This window comes from Synchiropus splendidus, chromosome 13 (assembly GCF_027744825.2).
Source record: "Synchiropus splendidus isolate RoL2022-P1 chromosome 13, RoL_Sspl_1.0, whole genome shotgun sequence".
NCBI lineage: Eukaryota > Metazoa > Chordata > Actinopteri > Syngnathiformes > Callionymidae > Synchiropus > Synchiropus splendidus.
Window position 1 is genome coordinate 16,041,272 of NC_071346.1, and position 16,668 is coordinate 16,057,939.

The window sequence follows — 16,668 nt, forward strand, 5'->3', positions numbered from 1 at the left end:
TGTGAGTATAGTAAAAAAAAAAGTTGCTGAATAATTATGCAATATATTGAAAAGAAATGTGCAGATTGTTCAAGCAATCTACACGTATTAAGCAGCATATTGATCACACATTAGAAAGCGCTGCATATGAAATAACTTTTAGCCACTTCTGTAAATATCCTTTCTCAAACTGATAAAGCCTGTGAATCCCTCTTTTGTGACACTTGCTTTTTGTACACTTCAGGCCACTGCAGTCACGTAAATAGCAAGTAAATTGCCTGCATGTAATCCGTGTTTTGAGCGGACATTTTTCTCAGACCTGTGGAAAGATTTTCTATTTGCGACCATGTTTCATTGTCAATATTTCTCTCACTCGGATGAGAAATCGATACCCAGTCACATGATCTCAACTCTTCCCATAGTGACTTTATTGCTAAAACACATTTGAAAGGAAGATATAAATACAAATGTTTCACCATAGAAACTGTAAAATCATGTACAGCTGCGCAGTACTCATTTGTCAAGTCTGCAGCGTACGAGACATACATGACTCCTCTGACAAAATCAGGTGTTTCAGCTCACAGTTTTACCAACCAATGGGCAGGAAAAACAAAAATCCTTCATGGAGATTGATGGTACATGTCCTCATCGAGTGGTGAGTTTACACCACCTTAAAAAAAAAAATTAGATCTTATTCACAAACTTCCAAAATTTTCAGTGACACCTCAAGACAGATGACAAAACAGGAAAATCCAAATCGTCAGGTGAGTGAAAGAGTTTGTCGGGTTTATCCGGACTGCGATGGGATGGGGGAGTCCACAGAGTCCAGGTGATCCCAATGACAGTCCATGAGACTGTCGTAAAGCTCTTCACCTCGCTGGATAAAGTCTTTGTTCCACTGCTCCACATCACACTCTGTATTTGGAACTGTAAGATACAATGGGATGTCCGGTTACTTCATTCACTTGCACATCCATGCTGACAATAGACCAGTGCCTCCAGCTATAATGTACAATTCAGATAGAACCACTGCAGGCCTGTGAAATTCCACCCAGAGAAACATCTAGCCCCCCCTACCGGTAGGAACATCGTTAAAGTTGTGTTGTTTTATAAAGATTTATCATGATATGATCATGTGAAAAAAGGTCGGAAAAAATACTACTGCTCTTTCCTGAAGGTATCTTCGACATCATGGACTCCAGTAAAACATGACTTGTCGAGGGTCGCCACAGCAAGTCGCCCCCCTTGGTCTGCACTGACCTTGTGCATCCTCCTTGGTCACACCCAAGCGTCTTCACAACCTCCTTTACTACATGCAGTGACTTCATTGGTCGTCCTTCGCTACTCTCACCTGGTTTCCCCATCATCAACTGTTTGATCCATCATGTTCCTCAGTGCTCCTCTAGTTGTGTCTGGATGAGCTGTTTCGCTGGTAACATCATGCCTCACCTTGTTCTTCCTAGTACCTCCTCAAGTGTGCCGCTCTTTCATCTTATCTCCTGCCACTCTTCTTCACACATCTATAGTCGTGGCTCAACTGAGCTTCATTTCTCTTCTCTCTTGACTCTCACTACAGATCACTATGTCATCAACAAACATCATAGTCCATGGAAACTCCTCGCTGAAGTTGTACATTGACCTTTGTTCCACACAGTAACTAGCCATCCAAATACATGAAAGGAACGCTGCTTGCCTCGGTAGTGAAACTGCCGGAGATTTGGTTCTGTATCGCGCCCAGTGGCAGCAGAAGAGGTTGGAAGTGCAAGATAAGCAAACCAAAAACTTTCACCAAAACTTTAACAAGAAATAAAGCTCATGTTCATCACTTCATGCCTTGTTAATCTGAAAGTAGGTCCGGGACAACAATTTCATTTCATATTTCTTTTCTTGGCACTTAAATACAGACACCACTAACTGTACCTTCGGTATGCTCCTCTTCACCCGCCTCAGTTTCCCCCTGAGTTTGCTAGAAAACAAAGAAATCATTAAAAATGACAATGACACATTCATGCATGTGAGTGAAGCTTATTCATATCCATTCTCACATGAATCCATGAATCAGAAAGTATTATGCTTGGCCACCAACTAAGGCCGATATCGAACACGGTCACCTCCACGCTTCTTTTGCTTCAGATAGGTTTAAAACCTCAAAAGATTGTGATATCTGAACGAACAAAATACCCAGATAATTACCCACACACCAGATCTTCCTTCTTCTGAATTGTTTCTGCCTCTGTTGCCCGAAACAAATTAATCTGAAGGACTTATGGGCAAAACAAATATCACAATAAATGTTTATGCCATTTTGGCTGTAACAATAAAACTAACAATGAATACATGTCCATCGTGTGTACAGTGGGTGACACACTACAATCTCTCTTGAAGCACAACTGATCTATGATGAAACCTATGAGAAGAGTTTGTCCCCAACATCATTATTTTGTGTTTAAATATAATAGTGTAGAGATGAGGAATTCAACGGTCCACATCTCACGTAGAACCTGTCTGACAGACTGCTCTGCCAGTTTTATTTAGGGGTTAAATTGAGCCATCTGTCTGCGGCCCCCAATGTATCTGATGTCTCTTAACAGTTTACTATGGACCCATCTGGACACATTTTCTGGACGCTATTGAAGAAATATTAGAACTAATATGAATAACTTGGTCGTATTATATAGCCAAAAATACGGTAAAACTGTCCTAAGTCTAGTGTGATTCTCACTCCTGAAACAGCAGGATTAAACAACGCAGTGACCAGGATTGAAGGGGGACGAAGAGTCACCAACCTCCGCTGCTCCAGCCGTGTCAGCAGGTGGCATCTCCGCAGGCGGCGGGACCATCATGTGACCCGGTGGTGGATATCCATAGTAGTTGTAGCCACTGTTGTATCCGCTGTTGTACGCACTGTTATAAGCACTGCTGTAGCCTCCATACTGGTCATACCCCCCCCACTGAGGGTAGTAACCAGCGTGACCAGCCATCTGACCGCCATAGTAACCAGGTGGGGGGTGGCTGTAGCCGCCGTTGTAACTTTGTGCTTGGCTTCCTTGGTAGCCACTCATCTTTTGGCTGAAAGTAGAATTCAATATTAGCTCACACGTTAAACCCATCAACCTTGGTAACTAGGTCATGAGGGTCAAACCTCTTTGCCACTGCGACGCTGAGCCTGAGTGGTTTCCCTCCAAGCTTGGAACCCTGACACTCCTCTATGGCTTTCTTCTGCTCCTCCTCATCCCCAAACTTGACAAACCCATAGCCTCTGCAAGCAAAGCAAAGTCAGACTCCACTCTCCTACACACGCGGCATACTTGGTATTTTATTGACCACGTATGAGAAACAGAATATAATGGGTATTATTATGGTAGAACTGAAACTGGTTGTTTTACTTTTAACATGAGGTAGCATCACTTGAATTGTGAGTTGCTCTCGCTTAGCCTATATGGGGAAAACAATAGGTTTAGCAAAAGATGGCAAGACAACATTTCTGCAGCCTTCTGTCCAACAATGAGGAAGGAAGTCCATTGCACTGCTCGTAAAATATGCTCACATAATTCAACATTGAAGAACTGACACAGGCAAAATGAAGGATTACCTGGAATATCCATACTGATCTGTCACTACTTTGGCACCCTTGCAGGAGGGGTACTTCTTAAAAACTTGATGCAGCTGGTAGTCATCTATTTCAGAGGCCAAGTCACCTACAAACACAGAGTACTCGGGCCTGAGAGGAAAAACAACAAGAATGTATCAACAGCAGGCGGTTATGGCGGCTCATATTGGAGAGGATATGTCAGCGTCTGGCAACCCATTGCTTTTTTTGTCTTAAACAATACTGTCAGTGTCATTCACATTGTCGTCAAGAATGTTTCCATCGTGGAAGGAAGCAAAGGTGCGAGCAGTGTCACAGGCTGAGCAACACTTACCCTGCCTCCAGTCGTTTTCCAGTGGCAGCAAAATTAAGCTTGAACTTCCGGGGCTGTACAATGAGAGAAAGAGGACGTACTGAGTAAACCTGACCCCCCTGGGATGTGTAGTATAACACTGATAATGCTGGAAATAAAGACTTGAGTTATTATGGTTATTTGGGTTTACATACCTCCTCCAATCAGACCAGCCTTTAGCCCAATCCTCAGTTAGTCCCTACCAGAGACTCTATTCACCAGCTTCAAACAAAGTGCATACATGTACACGCAGCCACCTTTAGCAGCAGGTACAAGGCGGTGAAATCTCGTCGCAAAACTCACAAATGTAGGCGCCGGAAAACAGATCACAGGCTCAACATTTCAGAAGATTTATTTGATAAAGCAGTTTACTTTAGATCACAATTAAATTTTGCTTCTGCAGAAATATACTTTTCGTTCATTCACAAGATTAAAGGCTGAGAACAAGGACCAAGACCTAATGACCAAATAAGTCCAATGCAGGAAACAGGAAATATCATTCTCGGTAAACATTCATGTTTAAGCATTACAAGCCAAAACATATATTTGGGTTACGCGGGCGAAGTACTGACCGGGTTTGAGGCAGGAACTAGTTTTCCGTTGAGTCTTTGAACACAGCGGTCAACACTTGCTTCATCTGCAAACTCCACAAAACAGTATCCTGCTGAATTGCTGCTGTGTGAAGGAGAGAAAATCTGTATGAGGGAGTTTCCAATATAATGTTCTTTGTCTCTCTGACATTTCGGTAGTCAGAGCAAGTCCGTCTAGTCCACCTCAACCTTATACATCTTCCCTGGTCACAAATGTTGCGGCTTATCCTACACAACATTTACGAATACTCGAGAGATACATCACTCTTGAAACTGCTTTTAAATTGAGCCACTTTAGAAATGCATTCGCAAAAGGACACAGATAAATGATATGTAAAATGAAGTATGTCTCGTTTGAATCCAAATATTGTAAACATCAATTCCAAAACAAGCAACTAGTCCCGTGAACGCTTACCCTGTAATTTTGTGTGTGATGATCTTGACTCCGAGCGGGGCTTCCCCCATGCCAGTGAAAGCCTGTTTGATGAAGTTCTCATCCATGTATGGGTCCAACTAAACACCAAGACGTGCAAATGAGACACAACTTTTACTCGATACACACTACAGGAAATCACTATTCGTTAATTCAGCAACAATCTCCGACAAAAAACGTCTACAATGTACTAAAAGGCATCTACTACCAAACGGTGAAGACATGACAACTTAAATATACAAACTGAGTTAGCTATTAGCTCCAAACCAAGCTAACAGGAAGGTTCAAACATACGTCACCCATCCACAGGCAGGTTTGTCTGTTGAACATTGTGTCCTCTGCGTTGTAAACGAACGTTACAATCAACTCAACGGAATACCATTCATGGAGTAAAACAAAAAATAAAAACAAACGTAAGCTAAAAACGTTCGTGACATCGGTCTGCCATATGTAGATCCGTTTCCGCTTCCGGGTTGCGGTGTTCTTCCGGGTGATGACGGCATCTGTGTTTACACGTTAAGTAACGCGTCACTAACTCATAATTGTGATGGTGTTGATAAACTACAACTTACATGCTGAATGCACAGAGGTTGACCTACAAATGGTCAATGTTTTGCACGTGTGTTATGGTATCCACAAATGCCAATTTAATGTTTGTAACGTTTGTGTGTGTTTGTAGATATTTCATTATTTCATTTGCAAAACTGCAAAAAATGCATTTGTAAAACTGAAGATTGTGTTTGTGGAGTGAGATTCGCCTTTATGGACAAGCAATGACACGCATTCCCCGCTTTTTTGAGACACAAATGCACAAATGTGGACTGATCCACCACCAACACAACAACCCACATGCAGCCACAACCACTAGATGGCAGTGTTAATACGCGTGCGATTGCTGATCCACGTTTCAGTTTTAGGAATGTTTTTGTTTTGCAAATGAATAGCGAATACAAAAACACATTCGCTTGTAAAGCAAAACAACTACAATACAAGCTGCAAGTACTAAACTGACATTGACTATTTACCCACTGTGCTTATACAAATATTTATGAGACAAATATAATAAAGTATTATGGTGCTGAAAGGCAAAAATGTAATCGTACCTTAGAGGTTGAAGACGATTAGCTGTTTGAATATTCAGCGTTTCCTTATTGGCTGGAAAACTGTATTTTGGAAAATGCTCTTGGATTAATATTTATTGAGTTGTATAAAATCCAGGAAGTTCACCTGGTCACAGTCCAGAGAGAACAGCATGTGGTGCACTGATGCCCTCAAAAATGTAAAATGGGCTCAACTTTTTTTTTTTTTTTTTTTTTTTTTTTTTTTTTTTTTTTTTTATGAAAACACAAGTTATCATGCACAGCAGGGTTATTTAACTGGACCGGGATTCAAACGCAGAAGTGTGAGACATCTCAACGGAACACAATAAATAAAGCATAACAGTAGAAGAAACATCTCACCAGTACAATTTATGAACCCCCACAGGCATTGATGTCAATATGTCCACTGTTTAAACTGTGCATAAGACACAACCTTCTCAACTGAAGCTGCCCATTCTTGTCTGAATTTTTTTTTCCAGGTCCTGTAACATTCTGCATGAAATGTACATCCAAGATTTAAGTTGTTACTAGCTTACACTCTTCAAATGTCTCCTCGATGAAGCAATATTCACCAACATAACTGGAAATAAGTCATCAGTGACTTTTTCTTTTCATCCCAAAAAATATGTCCTGGGAGCTGAGAATCAACTTTTCATGTTCTGTGTCATGGTGCCCATAGTAACCCTATCACTGCCCATTTCCATTAACCTGAATAACATTGTTCAGCCAGTTAACAGCCACTGAAATTTCAAATTCTAGGCACATCAGGCCAATATGTCAGTGAGGGAGAGCTGGTGAAGCTTCATGAAACACTTCAGAATCCACAAGATGGCACCCTGCAGGTTTATCATTGATATAAGACAACTATTTGAAACATGACGTCAGTCTTCAACAAAGAGCGCCCCTTGGTGAGCTCTGACAATGACAACACTGTTCCAGTAAGTTTCATCAGCCCATCATCACTTTCATAGCAACAGTAGGTGTTGGTGACCCAATGGGGCAGTTGGTGAGGACAGAGCGAGACAGGTGAAAATACAAATACTTCCTTACAATGACATTGTACTTATTCACCTCATTTTTCAAGCAAATCGATGACTATTTGCTTTAAACTGCTGTTCAGCAAAACCACACAGTAACGCTTCAGGAATAGGGCTGTAACCACATCTCAGGGTAAACATTGGTGTCTTGTAAACTGAAAACATGACACTCAGGAAAAAAAACGAGTCATGTGTTTGAGATGAACACATGACAAGCAGAATCGCTGGTAAAACATTGACACTTTTGGATTGTTGTACTTAAGAAATTTGAGTCTCCAACTGCAAAATAATAGACTGACTGATTTCAATTTTCCCTCACAGCCCATGTGTTTCCCTTTTTTGAGACTGTTAATAGTCAACTTGATGGCTTGCGATTCTGAAGGGCATCATGGCAAACTATGACTAAAACAGAGGAGCAGACGTTCTGCCTCCTCTTGTTGTCTGCACTCAGAAACCCATGCGCTGATATGAGACCGACAGGTTATTTTGCTGGTGAAGAGACTCTCAAGTTCCACCATTTCACTCCCAGAATTATTCTTCACATCTTGTGATACACTCTTCAGATCGGGTCACTATACTTCACTGGGTTAACAGACAGATACTTGCAAAGACATCATTGGCTTCAAAGTCTTGTGCTCACTTAAATGTTTCACATGAGAATCATGCACTATAATGAAGAAGGCAGGAGCGGACTTCCAGTGTCAAGTATGAATGTGCGTTTCAGATGTTCATTGGACCAATGTGCAATCGCAGCTTGGACGCTCCGCAATCCGGCCAATGCTGGAGACATCGGAGTGGAAGATCAGGGACCGCTTGCATTCACTCTTCCAAACAATCACTAGAACCATGTTTTAAGGGCTTTTTACTGCTTGTCCTCGGGGTCCCAGCTTGGAAGTTTTTCCAGCACAGATATGTGATTCACACCCACTGTGGCCAGGAGGCCTCCTTTGTTGAGTGGCTCTCCACTGTAGTCAATGTCTTCGCCTTTCAGAGTCGTCATACGACCACCTGCAAATACCGGCAACAATCAGCGTGACACCAAACAACTGCATCATTGAGGTGCTATAACCAGTAAACGTGACCATGTCAAAACTAGTATAAACAGCCTCACTAACCACTTCCCTGAAGGTCAACTATCATCTACATTTTTTGTTTGTGCTAAAATATGGATGGACCCCACTGACACGTGACTTGTGTAAAGATGTGTGAGTGCAGATCATACCCAGTGCATTTAAAATAGCTGCTCCCGCACAAATGTCCCACTTCTTAATGAAGGTTACGTGGATATAAATGTCCGCCTGGTCTATGGTGTCAGATTTGCTGGCGGGCATCTCCAAAAGGGACAACACCTTGTATCCTTAGAGACAAAATGAGAGAAGAGCAGGTTACAGTTCAGTGCTGACAAGAACTCAATAATATATATATATAATATAGTTGAAGAACCCAGATGATAAAAAACAATCAGCCATGATGGTAAAATCAGGCCTAGTAATTCAAAATTCTAAGATTGAGAAAATTCAAGGACTGGGACAAATATCTGGCTACAGGAGCCACTCACCTGCTCCCCCTGCTGGTATGATTGTGGTGCTGTTACCGAAGGCGTCTTGAACATAGCCTTTAACCTTTCCTGAGTGAGAGCGTGACACGATGACCTTGGGAGGGTTGATGCTGTATGTGGAGCGTCGGCCCATGTTGGTCCCACCGTCAACTAGCGCCCAAGCTACAGGGACAATGGTGAGGAGAAAAGTATGCTTGAGACTGGCATCACCCTGAAGTGGTTTTTGTTGTTTACAGTCATGTGAGGGGCTAGAAAAGCAGGGTACGAGAGTCTCTCCAACAAGCTATACATTGCTGTACGCACCAGTAAATCCACTAAAAGGCTGGTGGATGACACCAATCACTGGCTTCCCCTCTACCGCAACACACACCATCGTGGTCACATACTTCACCAAGTTCTCTGAAGAGACCAAGAGAGGGCAACATTAGACACAAACCTAACGTGCGCTTCCAACTTTCAGAGTTACTAATAGATTTCAAATCTTGACACCAAACAGATACAAAAGAACTGGCTAATATTCAGCAGGATCATGAGTTGCCTTGCGCAGCATCTCAGTGCTCTTCTAATTCAAGACTGCTATCTCAGGAAGTCATCTGCCCAGTCTGAGCATGTGCTTTGACAGAAACATTTTCAACAGCAGTGTAAGCCTCCAGCACACGCATGGTCAGAATTCTGACAATGTAAATCCATCTGTATTACTGTGTTTGATCAGTCTTTGACGCACTGAACAGGGCATAGGAATGAAATATCAATGTCACAAACAATTACCATTTTCTCCTGCCAGCTGGATGGAGTCCCAGTTCTGAGGACTAAGATGCTCTTTCATTATAAATTGGAGCGTTTTGAGTGGGACTGCTATTTTGTTTAACTTGATGCAACTTTGAAATGGCAATTTTTTAAATTTTTTTTTTTATTGAGATGTGAAACAGCTCACGCAGTTTGTACAACAGGACCCCCTTAAGCACTGTCTTGAATGCTGCACTCCTGTCAGGAGGAACACACCTGTATACTCTTGAGTTGCATCTAAGGGGTCGATCCACACAGTGATGCTTTCAGCAGGGACTTCCTTTCTGCCATTGACCTTGTCCAGAATGTCCGCTGGAATGTCTCTGCTCCAGGTCGCATCCTTGTCCACTGTATTGTCGTGTTCCTCGCTGTGTACCTGTAAGAGAAAAGACATGATGATAACTTATGCGCAATAGTTCCCAGTGAGTAAAAAGGAATTAATAATATTACAGTATTTGGTGACAGTGCACAATTTACTCAACATGTCTAGCAAAGCTTGTATAATAAATTAGATCGATACACATCCGTTTTTTTCTTACTGGAGATAATTCTGTTCAAATAAGTTCTGCAAAAATAGCTCACTTCACGGTAACGTCAGTGAGCTAATAAAGGTCGAACGTTCCCCATATCAATTTAACATACTACTGCAGTATAGTAGTTCAGTGGCTTACAGGAGAAAAACTAATAGCAACCACTGGCTGTTACAACTTTTGTTGAGAAGACAGTTTGAGTGTAACAACCTCAGCCACCAACCTTCATCCAGAATGTATAACCGGAGAAAATAAAGTGGAACCGTATCCTGAGGTACGACCAAATGTGCTCCACATTTCTACCACTGATAAAACGCATCTATTTACCAGGACATCTGGAAACGTGTTCCTCAAGAGGTTAAACATCCTTCTGTGTGACCGCAGGTCACCCAGAGTCAGCAGCTCACTGGCGCCCTCTTTAGTCTTGCCCTTCGACTTCTCCATCAGAACATTTTCCTCTCGCACCTTTTTCACCTGGTGAGAAGGAAGAAAGGTAGTGAGACGTGGAACAACATTCACCGCTGAGGTGGACGATTAAAACAGACCTCTCTGCCACCAAGAACAGCAGCTTCCACGGAGACGGCCAGCAGCTCCCTTAGATTCACACTTCTTTGCCTGCAGGAGAGAAAGTAGATTTTACTGACTACATTAGACAGGCTGAACACTTCTGACTGGAGCATTTAAAGCAGGGACTCCTCAACCATGGCTGGTAATAAGAGTATACTAACTATGAAATATGCAGGTCAACCTCGACTAATGCATGCAGGTTAAGAGGGCGAGATCTTTTCCCGCTTTTGCAGGTGGTAGGGGTGTGCGATATTAGATCGTGAAAGATTAAAACGTGTAGAAGATCCGCCAAAGTGTGGAGATTGTAGAGGTCATCAAGGGCAGATTCTACAGATTGGAATTGCTTGTTCTCTCACTAGGAGAGGAAAATCTTTGCACAATGTGCATAATATCAGATTCTTTTCAAAGCAGATGCTTCTCTCATTTATGGAAACAATTCCTGTCAGTGGAAAAAAGAATAAAAATACCAAATATATAATGAAAAGGAATAAAACATGTATTTATACATATATTTACATTGATATAATTCTCTATTTGAACGATCACAGAGTGCAATGAGCACATTTGGACAGAGGGTGCACAACACACAGCAAGGTGGCACAAAGAAGAGGTGCAGTAGCAGCAGAGCCTTCAAAACATTCATGGATCCAGATAAAACAGAACACTGCCAGAACCCAATCACTCCAAAGTGGTCACACTACTAACCAAAATAAGTTTAAATAATGGACAGTGAAGCTCTTATCTTATCTGAAATAGGTGGGAACATTCCAGAGACAAGGGTCTGTTTTGTCAGTTTTCTTCATCATTCAACAAACACAGGGAGCAGCTGACCTAGCTGGACATTTAAGAGACAGGACAGAGGCCACTCTGAACTTTGAAGACCAACATAAGCTACAGGCTGCTAGTTGGGGACAGATTGACTCCTACGAGAAGAAGTCGCTGTTAAGAGAGCAGATGGAACCAGGAACTAGTGTATATTTGCTGCCTCATGGTCTTCACCTTTGACAAAATAAGAGACAAGATGAGACAAAACAGTTTCATTAACCTCTAAGACACAGGAAGAGCATTAGGGGGCCTAGTCATGCCCAACTGGACAGGATGCGTTTCATGAGGATTCACAGGAGAGTCTTGGACTCCTTGCTCTGTCTGCTGCCCCCGCGACAAGACTTTGGATCAAAAGTCTCTTGGAAAAACGAATAGATGGACAACAATGTTTTCATCAGGGACAGAGAACACTCACAAACTCTAACAGTAATTTCTCCAGCCAACGATTACAATGTTGAATCATAGAACAAATAGAATGAACACACATGATTGTTGAGACGGAACTGGTTGCAGACTGGGCGGGCGAGTTAAAATAACAAAGCTCTTCTGCCAACAACCCCAAAGCATTGTGTGGTGCTGAGGGAACACACACTTGTTACAGCAGATCCTGTTTCACGAGAAGACACAGCAATGAACGGTTCAGGTGCCAGAAGGAATGCGTGGTCATTGCATGTTTACCTGTTATGTAAAACCTCCCTTGTCCCCGCTGAAAACGTGCTCTAAACATTGGTATGGCTGGCAACACGAACCCCGCTGGGACACACTCGGACCACCTACCTGAAAGCAGACAGGCGGTTGGAGATGACTCCGGCGTACAGGTGGTAGATGACACCGACACCAAGCAGGCAGAAGACGGCCACGCCGAGCGGAGACAGGCGGATTCCCATCGGAGCCATGTTCGAGGAGGAAATGAACCTGTCGTTCACGGACCAGTGACGTGGCTTTCCAGGACCTTGAGATCAGGAGTGTTTATTTGGACTGGAATCGTAGATTCCCACGTCCGTTGTCACGCGCGCGTTCCAAAGTAGGTGGTGCAAGCGCTTCGGTGCTCTGAACGACACCCGACAGCACACAGTCATGTGGCTTAAAATCACATTCCACGTTACCGTCGTCGGGTCGAGACCCCGTTTAATTCCGCCGGAGTCAAACCACCAGAACAATATTCCTCTGTTCACCCATCTTTCCTCTACGTAGCCGAAGGTCGACGTCAGGCAGTCTACTTCCGGGTAACTGTTCATGTTGAGAAATTTTGCCACGAATGAGTTCTACCAGAATAAGAACGCGGCTGCGCTCTTGCCAAGAGGTCACAACGATGCATGTTTTACTCATTCGAATCAACACAAACGCAGTCTGTTTGTCCTTTAATTTGGCTTGTGGTTTGAAACATGAAAAAGAAAATGTTAATGCGAAGCATCTATGGTTATGGTATCTGGTATGTGCACAGGACGGAATATATTATTTGGACATTAGTCAATGAAATTTGCTTTTTTTTAAAATATATATTGACAGAATAAATGTATGCGAGTACATACGCATGGGTAAAATGACCATCGTTGACCAGGTGACAGAGATATAGATTTTATTATTGCTATCAAACAACATGATTTTCCTTCAGCAGTGCACACACTGAGTCAGAAACCTTCAGTGTCATGGAACATCTACGACTCGACTGAGGACAGAACATGAGCGTTCAGTTTGGAATGACAAGCCACTGGTTTTAGATCTGTGATTCATGTGTCGACTTGCGAGCGCTGGCCGGCGTCTTAGAGGAGATCCTGGTGGTTCAGCGCCACGGCTGCGGTGCTCTCAAACGGGGACGGCTTATTTTTGCCAACTCGAGAGAAAAACTTGGTCACTCTGCCTAAGAGCGAAGACTTCATTGTGACATGAGCCTTGAAGGCTTCAATTACGACGTCGTCGGCAACCTGTGTTTTCAGGGCTCGGAGAAGCTCCTTGGCAGAACCAAACCTCCCGCACAGATCTTTAAAAAGAGCCTTGTTGCACTTCTCCACACTGGAGGCCGTGGAGCTGACTGCAATGTCGCTGTGATGGATCTCGCTGGCGAGCGCTTTGTCACGCAGGTTATTGACAATGGTGTTGAAATCCGACTGGGGGAGTATCGTCTGCGCCCTTTTTTGGGTATGCAACAGCAGGCCAGCCAGCAAAAGGATGAAGAGCTCGCGCTTCTTGACGTCATCCGTCACAGACTGAAGAGTGTTGGAGACACAGTGAGAGGATTCACTGTTCTCGTTGCTTTGAAAACTTTCAATGCTGCTCTCGTCGTAGTCAGTGTCGTACTGAAGTGAACCTTCCTCATCTCTCAGGCCCATGTTTTCGGAGGAGCTGCTGCTGGGATAGTCCTCGTTCGCTGAGGTTCTGTAGTTGTCAACTGAGAAATTGTTTTCCTCCATTCCTTGGAGACGTATGAAGTCTGAGAAGTCCAACAAAATTTCCATGGCTTTCTGGTTCGCAGAAGTGTAGGTGACTTCATAGTTCCCTAACTTCATATCAATGCTCTCCAGCTTCATGCCATCTTCCATCCTGTCCTTGGGGTCGGAGCTGAAAGTCAGCTTCTCCATGTCGCTCATCTCATGGTCACAGATGCACTCGCACTTCTTCCTGCGCAGGCATTTCAGAATTTTGAACGCGTAACCGATCATGCACACTAAAGTGGTGTACTTGATGCAGTTGCAGTCAAATTTTAGGGGGTAGCAGAAAAACTGTGTTTTCAGGATCAGATTTATGCGCGAGTTAACCTTCTCTGTGATCTCTTTGGAGACCAGCTGGATGAAAATGTCCAGGCTCTCACAGGGTATGACTTCGGAGATGCCCAGGCTTCTGGCGAAGCTGCGTGGAAGGACGTGTTCCATCTTGGCAGTCACGTCCTTTTCTTCAACGCCAAACACGCACATTTCAGGAAAGACATTGTCAAATATGCGAGGGGCTTTCCTGTGCCAGTGGGAGGTGACAGGCTTGATGGCCTCGAGGATCCTGGTGCATGTTAAAATAACAATATGGTGACAGGCGTCAACCATCAGAGTCAAGCACGCCTCACTTGTGGGCCTCGTTTCCAGCTCATCCAGATGGTTCCTGACCAGGCTCCTCACGTATGCGGAAATCCTCACATCTTCAACGGTTAGCAGAGGGACCTTGACCAAAGCAAGGACTTGAGGTTTGGGTTCCTCCATTCCGTTGGTGGCAAAGACTTAGTTCTCTCTGGTCCGTATGCTCTCTGATCACAGATAGCTGAGAATCTGAAGCAGGAGGCACATGTGGGCACTTTATAGTTTGTGGTGAGCAGAAAGAAACAGCGCTGTTTGATGTCATCATGAGATCTAAGGAATCATGGACACTGACTCACACAACCAACGATTTCAAGATTTAAAGTGTATAAGGTGCTCACCATCGACTTTAGTTCAGGGAAGAGCAGAGCCGACAGTTGTAGAGCAACTCAAGACTTTTTGAGGCTTCACATACAGAAATATTCCACCTCAAATTCCACTGACAAGTGGAAGGATTTGCTCTGAAGCCATGTTTACAAGATGTTCCGGTTCCTCGTATTTGATATCGTATTTCATACTGTTGTCATTAAAACAAAAAAATGTTGCATATTAAAGCATTAAAAATGACCCGTCTCAATTGTATGACCGACAACATTTGCATCAAATGTCATTTCTTTTCATTTAGCTTCACGTGCTGGCATGATGATCTATAAAATAATATTCTCTTTCAACACACGATCAGGAAGGAAAGTGGTATCACCTTTGTTTTTGACTCATCATGGCCACAAGTACGTTGGAATGTGAATGTTGGTTTGAGAGACGGCAAACTGGTTGATCAGAATTCTGTTGAAGGAAAGATGAGCTTAAGGCAGGACATGAAGATAAACTGAGATTCACCAACCATTAAATAGCAAGTGGCTCTGAGGAGAGAATTTTTATGGCAACATAAACATGCTCTTTCTAATGGAACAAACCTTCCACTGCCAGTGTACAACACGGCCAGTGTGCTCCTCCTTCAGAAGCACAATATCATCAACCAATCTACAGCCAAAGTCGCAGACATGTACAAAGTCCGGCTTGGGGGCCTTAATCAAATTTCATGCGGCCCACAGCCTCTGTCATAAACCATATTGTTTGAGGCTCTAAAACAGTCCACTTCTTCTTCTAACCTGTAACACCAGAGGGTCGATGGAGCACCACAGATGATCTGTTGTCCAGCTCTCTCAATCCCTCTCAGTCCTCTGCAGCTCTCACTGGTACACTGGGTTTCAAATGGCTCTATTCGCCAAAGTTATCTACCCATCTTTTCTCTTGTCTCCCTCTTCTACTGCCACCTTGTATGGTGCCTTGCAAGATAGTCTTTGCAAGGTGTTATAACCACCTCAGTTTCCAATTTAGGACAGGTGAAAAGGTCATGTGGGTCAGGCTTTTAGCTCGGAGGCCGTATGGGCGTCTGTAAAACATGAAAAAATGGACACCTGATTCTCGACCGTAGCGTGGCCACCAGATTACGCTAGTATATGGCGGCATCTGGCGACCAAGCTACGGTCGAAAATCAGGCGTCCATTTTTTCATGTTTTGCAGACGCCCATACGGCCTCCGAGCTAAAAGCCTGACGGGGGTTGATGGCTTGGCAGATCTTTTGCCGTACTTCCCAGTTTGTGCCATGTTGGATGTTGGAGATATCAATGAGTCAGCAGTAAGGGTCCAAATTTCACACGCACATAGACAGATTGACACAACTAGTTGCCTCACCTATGATGCCTATGTTGCCAGGACAGCAGTTTTTTAAGCAATTCTGGCAAGGACTTCCTCTTTGGACCCTTCATCAGACACAATTGCTCCAAGGTATTTAAAGCTAGCCACGGGGTCCAGTGCTTGTCCATTGACTTGGATGTCCGAGTGTATGCCATTGATGTTGGCCATTAGTTTTCTCTGCAGTGATTTCCATACCACAGGCTCTGGAAGTGGTGTCAAGTGTTTCCACAAGGTTGGCAAGTTCTTTTTCTTCTCCAGCTCGCCTAACAATGTCATCTGCAAAGCAGAGATGGTCATAGGTCTGCCTCCTATACTGACTGCTCCTTCATGGTCTGCCAGGGCACCGGTCACTATACATTCCTGAAAGATGTTAAAGAGTACGGGTGAGAGAAGGCATTCTTGGCACACTCCACTGAACCGGTCTCTGATAACTCCGTTGCAGCTTAGTTTTACAGGTGTTGGACGACTCGGACAAGGTTGGGGTTATACAGTGCAGCATGCTATACCCGATCAAAGGCTTTGTTCAAGTCTATGAACATGTCGTACATATGTTGTTGATGCT

General features: G+C 43.6%; 3 protein-coding genes across 7 annotated transcripts; all 3 read right to left on the reverse strand.

The window, feature by feature from the left end:
* Nucleotides 1–216: 216 nt before the first annotated feature.
* On the reverse strand, nucleotides 217–5,511 carry trnau1apb (tRNA selenocysteine 1 associated protein 1b). 3 transcript variants are annotated; one of them, XM_053883641.1, is made up of 9 exons: nucleotides 5,238–5,511; nucleotides 4,926–5,023; nucleotides 4,493–4,595; nucleotides 3,903–3,955; nucleotides 3,572–3,700; nucleotides 3,122–3,238; nucleotides 2,766–3,048; nucleotides 1,900–1,945; nucleotides 217–906 (listed from the first exon to the last, which is right to left on the reverse strand). In XM_053883641.1, exons 1-9 carry the CDS (start codon nucleotides 5,271–5,273, stop codon nucleotides 767–769), a joined length of 1,005 nt encoding a protein of 334 aa, XP_053739616.1. In that variant the 5' UTR covers nucleotides 5,274–5,511; the 3' UTR covers nucleotides 217–766. The 3 variants fall into 3 exon arrangements, with proteins under 3 accessions (XP_053739616.1, XP_053739617.1, XP_053739618.1); XM_053883642.1 differs by having other exon boundaries at nucleotides 220–906; nucleotides 4,493–4,592; XM_053883643.1 differs by lacking the exon at nucleotides 217–906 and adding an exon at nucleotides 915–1,821.
* Nucleotides 5,512–5,659: 148 nt separating this feature from the next.
* Nucleotides 5,660–12,569, reverse strand: bpnt2 (3'(2'), 5'-bisphosphate nucleotidase 2). Of its 2 annotated transcripts, XM_053883638.1 has the most exons (8): nucleotides 12,124–12,568; nucleotides 10,500–10,569; nucleotides 10,282–10,428; nucleotides 9,641–9,800; nucleotides 8,942–9,037; nucleotides 8,639–8,800; nucleotides 8,303–8,437; nucleotides 5,660–8,088 (listed from the first exon to the last, which is right to left on the reverse strand). In XM_053883638.1, exons 1-8 carry the CDS (start codon nucleotides 12,240–12,242, stop codon nucleotides 7,943–7,945), a joined length of 1,035 nt encoding a protein of 344 aa, XP_053739613.1. In that variant the 5' UTR covers nucleotides 12,243–12,568; the 3' UTR covers nucleotides 5,660–7,942. The 2 variants fall into 2 exon arrangements, with proteins under 2 accessions (XP_053739613.1, XP_053739614.1); XM_053883639.1 differs by lacking the exon at nucleotides 8,942–9,037 and having other exon boundaries at nucleotides 12,124–12,569.
* A 135-nt stretch (nucleotides 12,570–12,704) lies between these two features.
* Nucleotides 12,705–16,165, reverse strand: LOC128769700 (uncharacterized). Of its 2 annotated transcripts, XR_008416425.1 has the most exons (3): nucleotides 16,104–16,165; nucleotides 15,109–15,191; nucleotides 14,796–14,925 (listed from the first exon to the last, which is right to left on the reverse strand). XR_008416425.1 is itself a non-coding variant. In XM_053883637.1 (2 exons), the coding sequence occupies exon 2, from the start codon at nucleotides 14,532–14,534 to the stop codon at nucleotides 13,110–13,112; it is 1,425 nt and encodes a 474-aa protein (XP_053739612.1). In that variant the 5' UTR covers nucleotides 14,535–14,600; nucleotides 15,109–15,126; the 3' UTR covers nucleotides 12,705–13,109. The 2 variants fall into 2 exon arrangements, 1 of the variants encoding a protein (XP_053739612.1); XM_053883637.1 differs by lacking the exons at nucleotides 14,796–14,925; nucleotides 16,104–16,165 and adding an exon at nucleotides 12,705–14,600 and having other exon boundaries at nucleotides 15,109–15,126.
* Between the last annotated feature and the right edge of the window lie 503 nt (nucleotides 16,166–16,668).

Bases quoted from the DNA above. Each gene is read 5' to 3' on its own strand.
- bpnt2 (XM_053883638.1), bottom strand. From the start codon at position 12,242: ATGGCTCCGATGGGAATCCGCCTGTCTCCGCTCGGCGTGGCCGTCTTC. The intron at 8,801-8,941 runs GTGCGTACAGCA...TTGTCCCTGTAG, and splicing joins GCCTTTTAGTGGATTTACTG to CTTGGGCGCTAGTTGACGGT. The intron at 8,089-8,302 runs GTATGATCTGCA...CGGTATTTGCAG, and splicing joins AGCTATTTTAAATGCACTGG to GTGGTCGTATGACGACTCTG.
- LOC128769700 (XM_053883637.1), bottom strand. From the start codon at position 14,534: ATGGAGGAACCCAAACCTCAAGTCCTTGCTTTGGTCAAGGTCCCTCTG.
- trnau1apb (XM_053883641.1), bottom strand. From the start codon at position 5,273: ATGTTCAACAGACAAACCTGCCTGTGGATGGGTGAC. The intron at 5,024-5,237 runs GTATGTTTGAAC...CTTGGTGTTTAG, and splicing joins CCTGCCTGTGGATGGGTGAC to TTGGACCCATACATGGATGA. The intron at 3,701-3,902 runs GTAAGTGTTGCT...TTTTCCTCTCAG, and splicing joins GGAAAACGACTGGAGGCAGG to GCCCGAGTACTCTGTGTTTG.